This window comes from Lagopus leucura, unplaced genomic scaffold, assembly GCF_019238085.1.
Source record: "Lagopus leucura isolate 7727_CA_CO unplaced genomic scaffold, USGS_WTPT01 Super-Scaffold_810, whole genome shotgun sequence".
Taxonomy (NCBI): Eukaryota; Metazoa; Chordata; class Aves; order Galliformes; family Phasianidae; genus Lagopus; species Lagopus leucura.
The window spans coordinates 14,216,355-14,226,356 of NW_024962261.1; the positions used below are offsets into that span (position 1 = coordinate 14,216,355).

General features: G+C 38.8%; 1 protein-coding gene across 1 annotated transcript in view; it reads right to left on the minus strand.

Annotated features, from left to right (window-relative positions):
• Nucleotides 1-9,203, minus strand: part of SLC27A6 (solute carrier family 27 member 6) — a 40,710-nt gene extending 31,507 nt beyond the window's left edge. Inside the window, exon 1 of the mRNA XM_042866218.1 lies at nucleotides 8,608-9,203. Within this exon, the coding sequence (XP_042722152.1) occupies nucleotides 8,608-9,124 (517 nt within the window). The 5' untranslated portion in view covers nucleotides 9,125-9,203. The remainder of the gene's footprint in view (nucleotides 1-8,607) is intronic.
• Nucleotides 9,204-10,002: the final 799 nt, after the last annotated feature.

Sequence of the window (10,002 nt, forward strand, 5' to 3'; positions counted from 1 at the left end):
AAAAAAAAAAAAAAAGGAAGAAGAAAAAAAAAAGCAAAGTATCATGTGTATGGACACCTGAATTTCAGAGAATAGAAATATGATACGGCCCTGTGGCTTATTCAGACACTTCCAAAAAATGTGTCTATTTCTGTGGTTCTTCTCCTTAATCTTCACCTGAATCTAATTTTAGGTATCAAACACATTATTTTTTGTAACTACACATTCATTCATTCACAAATAAAACTCCTATTAGCTTTTACCTGAGTTTAAATGCAAACTCACTTTTACAAAATAAAATCAGCAGTGCAGATAAGATGTATGTTTTTTGCTTAAGCAGGAAAGAAACTGAGAGTTTCCCAGTTTAGTCCCAGATTAAATAGAAAAAATAGATTAAATAGAAAAAATTTGAACAGAGGTCAATTCCTAATAAATTTAGTATTTATATTTTTAAGCATTTTTCAATCAATTTGAATATCAGAATATCAAACAGATGTTAAAGTACTAATCCAGCAAATTTCTTAGGTGTAGGAACAGTCATACTGCTTTCAGTATAACCATTCATATATTTACACTTAAGTGCATTACTGGACCTCAGCCTACATAATCAATCTTGTAAATATCCCTGTGGATATAAACGTATGTTATTATCTCAGGTTTTATAAATGAATAAACGAATAAAGTTGAAATGACTCACCCAGAACCTCATAGTAAAGCACTGCCAGAGACAGCGTTTGAACTCCTTATGCCAACCCCAAGCTCATTTTGCAAATACAAAATACGAGTTATCATCAGTAAAGATCTTTTGCATATACTGTACACCATAACTGTGCAAGATTTTTAATCATTCAAAAAAAATATTTTCCTCTTGACAGACTATTTTATATGTTTTAGTGAATGACACTTCTATTACCTTAACAGAGATACAGCCTCCCATTCCCATGGGAATGCCTTACATGAATGCCTTACAAACCTGAAGATGACACAGGATGGTTTCTGTATGTTTTGTAAATCTTTAGCAAGTATATCTGATGGGGTTGTGACATAATCATTTTTGCATCCTAACTCCCTTCACTGTAGACTTATTTCAAGAAGATATCATCCAAATAATAATGAAAATCTAAAAGAGCACTCTATTTGAATAATTTGAGTACAGTCCCCTTTCACTCACTATACATAGAACACAATAATGAGAAAGAAAAGTCATTTTAAGCACAGCAGTATGGACTGAAGGAAATCTTATGCAGTGAAAATTCAGGTTCTCTCAACAGTAATTCCCCTTTGCTGTCACGTTATAAAATTAGGGCATATTTTTCTATTCATAAATAAATATTAAAGCACAACAGCAGTATTTCTAATGATTAACAGCTGTTAATAAACCAAGGAGGACTAAATGACTATGTTGCTTCCAAATATACTGGTAGTTGCAGGTACAGGTTAGATTAAAAGAAATAAAAGTGTATTCGAAGTGGCTGGAGCTCAATTTCTGTTCTCAAAAATAGTCAAAGAGTACAAAATCCGTAACAGTTTATTGACTGTATTGGCATAGGCACCAATTACTGTGCTGGCAGAGATGTTAAGGACAGTTAAGAATTGTTCATTGTTAATATTAAGGCTTTCTCAATTTCCACAACTCCTAGTAATCACGCATACCAAACTCAGCTGGCCACATTGTATCGTCAGTGTGGTGTACAGATACTAAGCACTCAATAGGAGTTACTAAGTAAAATCTTCCTGTATAACTGAGCATGTAGCTGTAAACGAAATTTTTCCTTTGGTTGAATTACCGTCATGGTTTCCTGATTTTGGTTATTAGTGTTCCACATCACAACATCGTGTAAAGCACTGGGAGTTGAAGAGTCAATCCCTCGCTTCCTTGGACCACCAATTTTCTCAATACCTGACTCTCAGAAGAGAAGAACTACATATCCCAGCGGACTTTGTGCTCAGAGCAGAAGATAAAGCTGGCAAGTCATGGGACTCGCTCTCTCTGTCGCTGCCTGGCAGTGTGTAGCATTTCTCCTTCAGTTCAGAGTAAGGCGTTCAGTTTTGGACCCTCTCTCTCTCTCTCTCTCTCTCTCCCCCATTATGAGCCTCAATTCCAATTATGTGTTGTATTATACTGTATTATCTTCCATTCTGATATCCTATTTAGTACATTAACTTTCCTGCTCAGATCACTGCCACTGTTCTTAGGCCCATCTCCCAGTCATTCTCCTCTCCCCTGCCCCTTTCCCAGGTTTTGGATCTGTAAGTTCCCTGCCTTGTTAGTGACAGTACAGAGCTGAACCAGGCTGTAAAATACCAACATCCTCCCGTCCTCTTTTCTGGGCCAGTGGGCCTGCGGGCCTGCTCTCCCAGTCACACACAGATCTACAGATAACTCTGTAACAATTACAAACCATCTTCTTGCAAAATGCCCACAGAAAACAAACACAACTACAAACCAGAAAACAGAATCTCTGTTTATAAGTAATGCAGGTACCAAAGAGGCCATTACTGAATTTCTTCATTTTCCATAGCTAGATTCATTTCTTCTTGAGTTATTTCTAATTGTTCTGTCTTCCATGTTTTTGACAATAAAAATGAAGGTTTAACACTGGCCTATTGCCGCTCTCTCTGCAGAAGATGTTTTTGCTTAGAAGTATATAGTAAAAAAGAAAAATTCACAAATATTTCTGATATGTTTTTCTTGTTTTCTTTTGTTTTTTGTTTTTTGCTTTTTTTTTTTTTTTAATTTAATTCAGAAATTCCAGATAAGGTGTGCACCTAGTTCTTTAAGTGTTTGAGAAATAAGAACTACAAAAAAGACAAAAAAAGGATTTATCTCTAATTTCTTTTTTTTCTTTTCCTTTCTTTGATGAAAGGAAAGGGTAATTACTAATATCAACTTCATGTGTATATTCATTTAATATTAAAGAATAACAGAAGGGAATAACTCCCTTTTAGTAGAGTGAAATATTTTTACTCTAAATAATTAAGATCCAACTTCAGAATAGAAACGCATGCTGTTTCTCAGCTCATACAACGAAGGACTGTTTCTGTTGTACAAGAACTGGCTATTTTCTTAAACGATTATTGAGCATTAGATCTGTGAGTAAATTATACAACAGAACAGCATTTTTCTTTTTTGTTCAGGAACCGATTACTTGGAGCAGTATGTGAACATTTGTAATGATAAACAAAGGGTAATTTAAAATTGCAGTATTCAAAGTGGCAGAAACATAAAGTTACTTCTGGAACAGGAATGAACAAGGGGTATTGGAAGACAGAACTCCCAGCTGTGCTAAGGCATTTCCAGAGAATAATTCAGATGACAGTCAACTCGTGTTGTTCCATGAACAGAGAATTTACATGCCTGATCTTGCACAGAGCTCACTGGTCCTTACATATCATCTTGCCCTTGTGCCAAAAATAAACAGCCTGCTTAGAGAAACTACTACATTTCAATATTTCTAGAGGTACCTGGCATGTGTAGTTAACCACATAGTAAAGAAATGATAGTAAAGCAATTCAGCTATTCATATCTGTGGTTTTCAAGTACTTTTTGGCTCTGTAAACTATGAAATTTTGATCAGGTTTTGGTTTATTTGTTTTAGAAGAAATGACTTTATCTAATGTTTTGCAATATAGACAGCAGCTCTGTGTGCACTGTTTACACAGTTAGTATATGAATATTCACCATTGCTACCTATTCCACTGAAGAAAAAAAAAAAAATTAAAGATATGTCAAAAGGAATGTGCTTCTCCAAATATTTTTTTCCTTTTTTAGCAACTCATTGTTTAACAAAATGCTCATGAAACTGTGTTAAGTTCACATGCATATATAAATAAACATCTTTTGAGGCTCTTTTAAGAAAGAAAGGAAACACACTTTGGTTATAAGCAACTGTCCTAGACTGCAAGATGTAGAAAAGGTTTTTTATATTATTTCCTAGGAAAGAAACAATGTGGCCTACTGGCAAACAGACAACAGTCCTACACTGATGAAAGGAATAAATCAGATTATGAGATAGACTTGCATTGAACAAGTAAGCACTGAACTCAGTAAGCAAGCTGTATCAAATTGTTCTTACATAAATTTGATGAGCACCCTGACTCAGTAAACTATGGCATGTCCAAACTGTTTCCCACACTGTCTGGCATCAGAAAAATTACTGTTACCTGTACCTGATTGCCAAGTGACTCCTTGTACTCAGCGTCTATTCTCACTAAGTAGTAAAAACAGAAATTTCAAGTCAGTTGCAGATCCAGTGATGGAATCTTGAAGTGCCACTGCAGGCAGAAAACATTCAGTGGGCACAATCTTCCCATCAAAGAATATCTTGGGACAAAGACAAAGGTTGAAATAAAACAAATGCTCAAAGAGATACAGCGTCAAATAGAACTGTTAAGAGTGTCTTCTGCAGATCTGCTATGCTTTCCTTGTCCCGTATGTTCAGGTCCAGATACCTTTGATCACTTATTTCAAAGTTTAGAAAAGACAAATTCTTACAAAATTCTTTTTTTTTTTTTTTTTTTTTTTTTTTTTTTTTTTGTACCCAATGACTTCCACATGAAAGACGACACTGCTATTTTTACATAATAATAATTTAAAAATACATCAAATATTTTCTTTACTCATTTTTGGCAGGATGTAGACACATTTCTGTCTGAACTTTACCTCTATCAGCATAAATCATGGTTCTGAGCTCAAATAACTGGCAAAAAGAGTTCAATTACTGCACAAAGCACTGCCGATGCCTAAAGAGTAAAGAACTCTGGCCAGGAAAAAGCTGCACTTTGCACAGCTGAGAGATATCGTTCTGAATGGCAGAATCACAGAATGGATGAGATTAGAAGGGACTGACTGTCAGAGGTCATCTTAGTCCAACACAGTCATGGTTTTGCTTAAACACAATCACTTAAGAGCAGCTGCCCAAGCACATACACACAGCATGTAGTCTTTGCTGTCAGGGCTGTTGTAACACAATCCTTTCACAGCGAAATCCTTGAATCAGAAGTATTGATGGCAAGCAAGGCTCAGCTGAACTCTTTCCAGTAAGAGCATGCTATAAATGCACTAATGAATTCTGTTTGTATCTTTCGGGTGAGTCACTAGATTATGACTGTTTTTTTATGGTACTGCTTTTACACAGCTGAGATAAAATATGTTTCTTGTTCAAGTAAGACTTCAATTAATAGAAATATTCCCTACAAAGACCACAGTGCCTTAAAAGTTAAAGCATAACTCAGTATCTTAATTCTGTTTGTACTCATAATATTTAAATAAATAAGGGTGACAGAATCCAGCAATAAATGTTGTCAGAATAAGCACCTTTTAGCAGATCAGATTCCCAGTAAACTGACAATTTGATAGGCAGAAGGCATACAGCTTCCTTTTTCTCCTTCACAAGTTCTTTACCTACCTACCTCTTGGACAATTGCTGCCTTATTAAAAACACAGTTTCAAGCTTCTGACTCTTAAAACAAGTATTCTCCAGAATGTGAGTGGTGATAGAAAGTTTCTGAAGATGGAAGACTGAAAAAGTTAGATAAGAAATAAAAGCAAGAGCTAAAGATCCCGAAGTCATTGAAATGCTTTTGAAAAGACAGCAAATGAAAACAGCTAAAGAAAAATTTGTTCTGAACTACAATGCCAAGTGGAAATACTAGAAAGGAACACAAGGTATACATATTGGCAAAACAGAATCTGCATGTGCCTTACATGCAAGGCAATTCTAAAGGGAATAAACTAAGTTACTAGGTGTTGCAGGCAACAACAAATTATGCTAAATGAACCAAAAGAACACTGCTATTCTGCAAAAAATACCACTTGCTAGAGATACTCATTTCACATAAGAAACCAACAAGGAGACACTTCGCAGCTCTTCTGGCATATGAGAAGAATCAAAGCTTCAGGTTTTCTGCAAACTTCCTGCAACTAAATCAAAATGAAACCCCAAAACATCATTTCTACTAGAAAACTTGAATCCAAAGTCAGAAACAGCAGAGAGATTATCACAGTATTGTCAGACAAGAACAAGACCTGGCTGCAAATGCTGAAGGAAAGATTGTACTAAACCACAGCTTCTGAAAAATTTGCAGACAGAAAGGACAACTTAGGAGTACAAAGTCCACAAATTAGAGTGATCTTGCAAGAAGCAACGTGAAAGGCATGGAAGAAAATGTAACCATAAATACCACCCAGACTATCTGGAGAGAAAGTTAAAGCATACTGAAAAAAAATGACAAGATATACCAAAAGAAGAAATAAGATGCAATTGCCACACACAGAGATTTGTCAACCAACGCAGAGATTTGTCAATAAACAATTGATCTGTGGGTAGTGATGCAGATATCAACAGAAAGTTGGAGGTCCACTGTCACAGAAATGAAATTTAATTGGATTTAAATGCAGATTGAGATTTAAATCCAGATTTAATGTGCCACTAACAAGCACAAATTTCAAGAGAAAATTTGGTCTTGCTGAGCACAGACAGTTAACGACTAAAATGTGACAGGACAATTTCCACTGTGCTGCAGTGTTAACTAGATCAAAGGTAATCCAAAGTACTGAAAATACAGCTTTGTAACTCTTTAAATGGAATTTTTAACACAAGCTGGAACACGAGTGTTTTTAGTGTATGCCTTTTGCAATAGAATATCCAATTTAGTATGCTGAGTTCAGGCTATCTACAGTCCTGTAGAAAAGAGCATCAAAAGAGCAAAGCACACAAGAAAAACTCAGGTTGTACCTACTGATAAGGCAGTAACCCTTGAAACACAAATACTGGATGAAAAGATGTTAATACACCTCCGAGAATTTATCTAATCAACTATGCAAATGCATTGTTAAATACTGACCTGCAATTTTTATAAATATTAAGGAGCACAATGTGTGATAACAATGTATGATCCAACCTTTTGTTTCGAGTGACATGAATCAGCCCTCACTGCCTCTGAACAGCATGTTAACCTTAAACTTGAAAACACAGATCTCTTTGCAGAGGCTGCTTCTCCATATGACATGGCCAGCAAACTAAGCAGGGCTTCAGCTTTTTTCACAGAGATGGGCAAAAAGAGCTCCTAAATCCCAAAGAATTATGTAAAATCTTGTACCTCAAGGGTCTGAGGAATCGAACACAGAGACCCATGAATAATGTAAGAATACCATCACATAAAAGACCAACTCAGACAGTATAGGTATAACCTATTTACACATGGCTTTTCTATGAGCTGAGATGGCAGACTTAAAAAATAATCACAGACAGTGCTCAAGAACTGCATTAAGATTAAACCAGTTCCTCAGTCTAATGACTTAAAGCACATATTTAAAGCACATATTTAAGAGACTGTGTTAAATGAGTTATTCTTTTAATTAAGTAAGAAGGCAACATTTAAAACTGAGAGATCAGAAACACTCACCATACGCTTTGGGATTATATTTAAGTTTCATTTGTTTAGTTATTAAGTACACCTTTACTCTTAAAACAGCATAGGCATACAATTGGAACTACATAGTAATTTTAAAGTATGTAAGGGAAAAATATTAAATACAACCATGAAAGCAGAAATTTTCAGTAGCAGCATAGAGCAGACAGAAGGAAATTTATACCAGTTAGGTCTCGTGAATGCAAAGCCCTGCAAACTTTGTTAACAGGAACAAGACAAGAAGATGTGAACTAGACATAAGGCATTTGAAATAATTTGAAACATTTGAAATAATAATTTTAGAGAGGCAGAATGAAGCCAACATTTCAAATTTTGAACTATCCTCCTTCACCCAGTGAGTCACAGTTCTGCATGATCCTTTGCTATTGTGGGTTTCACCAAGAGTTGATCAAAAAGGTAGAGGTGCTCAGGAGCCCAATTTTAAGTTATATCTCTCTGGCTTTGGTTTATAGATCTCTATAATTGGGTCTTAACTGCAATAATAAAATGCACAGTATATCTACATGAAGTTTTTGAATTATTTTTAAGTATATAATAAAAAAACGTACTGGAAAAACACAAAAGACACTGTTATCACCTAATGAAACACAGTGATCTCTTCTATAATCTTCTACTTACAAGGTAAGTTGGTTATTGTAAATCAACCTTCTAAATGCTGCACCTATAAAGTAAAACTCCCAGTTCTAGACTGGGAAACAGGCTTAGCTTTGTGAATAGATGTAAAGAAGAATCTGCATAGCTCATAGCTATGGTACAAACTTTCCAGTTTTAGCTACTACAAGAATGGTAGAACAGTTCAGGAAAATAAAATTCATTACTCAATAATGTAACATAAAAATTGACTGTTTCAAACAGTGGGAAACTATTCTCGTTAGCTCATTTTAATGTTCTCTGAGACATATTGGGTAATTTTTGAAGTAATTAAACATTTGGAACAAGCTACGTGCAGATGTTGCAAACTTTTTTGCAATGAATACCATCAAGAGCAGGTTAAATCCATGCCCCCAGAGCATGGATATACTTCATTTATGTGACTTCAGCTTTATCCCGAAGCCCTGAAGCTAGAAAGCCACAGATTTCTTTCATTCCATGAACATCTCAACCTTTGGTTTTCAGTGAAGGAGCTGAAAGGGCATACGGTGGAAAAACGTGACATTAAAAGCTTTAGACATATAAATCATCTGAATACTCTACCTGCTCCCACAATCAATATCTTGGGTTCACAGCTAGTGAGACAGTGCAGGAGAGACCTGGAGCGGACATTGAAGTTGAGGAAAGCCACCACGCATCCGAGCTTGGCCAGTCCAAACCACACGTGGATGAAGTCAGGCTCGTTGCCCATCAGCAGGGCCACCGTGTCACCCTTCTTCAGAGTGCCGTGGTGAAGGAAAACCTGCGCTACCCTGTTACTGCGCCTGTCCACATCCCGGTACGAGAGCACCTTCCCATCATAGATGAGGAATGCTTTGCGGGGCTGCTTCTCAGCCAGCTTCACAAACTTGTCCAGCACGGTGACAACCTTCCCTCTCTGCCTGTAGCTCTCCACTCTCAGCCCATAAAGCAGCACCTTCAGCAAGTATCTCAGATCAGCCCAGAAGTAGGGGAAGAGAAGTTTCTGGATGAGATGCAAGGAGGCAATGCCGGCCGCAACGCCCGGTAACCAGGAGGGAAGAAGCATTGGGAACGGAGAGAGGTCGTCCCAGGAACGCATTTCCTTACAGCACACGGCGCGGCACCCAGCGAGCAGCCTGCTGGGGCGCAGTCTGAGAGGAAACCCACCGGCAAGCACCCGCCTCAGCCTCGGCCGCGCCCGGAGCCGCCGGCCAGCCGCAGCCAGCTCCGCACTTGGCGGAATGCAAGCACCGCGGAGAGAGGCGAGGTCGGGGGGGGCGGTAGCTCAGCACCTTCAGCCTTCCCCTCCCTCCTCGGGACTCCCGGCGCCGCGCCGAGCCGCTGAAGAGGCGGCGGGGGCCGCTCCCTGAGCCGGTTGCATAAGGCGCGGGCCGTCTCACTCCACCCCGCGCTCACATCGCGGCGGCGGGAGGACAGCAGCTGCTGCGCATGGTGCCGGCAGAGCAAACGGAGCCTTGCCCCAGGCGGGCGTGCCGTGCTGTGCCGTCCCTTCTTGTGGCTGTTCGGTCCTGGGATGTCCTTACGCTTCCACTCTGCTGAGGCGTCCAGCCGGACTTGGGGTACGCAGCCTTGACACCAGCACAGCATGGGCCCTGCCATGTCTTCAAGAAGTTTTGAACAGAGGAGACCAGCACCACTACCGTGGTCCCAGAAATGTGCTTGTGACTGTCACACAGAAATGGCAGGCTGGGTCAGGGCTGTGGGTCAGTGTACTATGCCACAGGCTGTGTGGGGTGAAGGCAGCAAAGCTGTGAAGAAGGGTCTGGAGCACAAGTCTTAGGAGCAGCAGCTTGAGGGAACTGGGATTCTTTACTCTGGGAAATAGGAGGTCCAGGGGAGGCTTTATCGCTCTGTACAGCTAGCTACCTGAAAGGAGATTATGGCAAGGTGGAGGTTAGACTCTGCTTTCAGATGACAGTGATAGAATGAGAGCTAGTGGCCTCGTGATCTACCAGA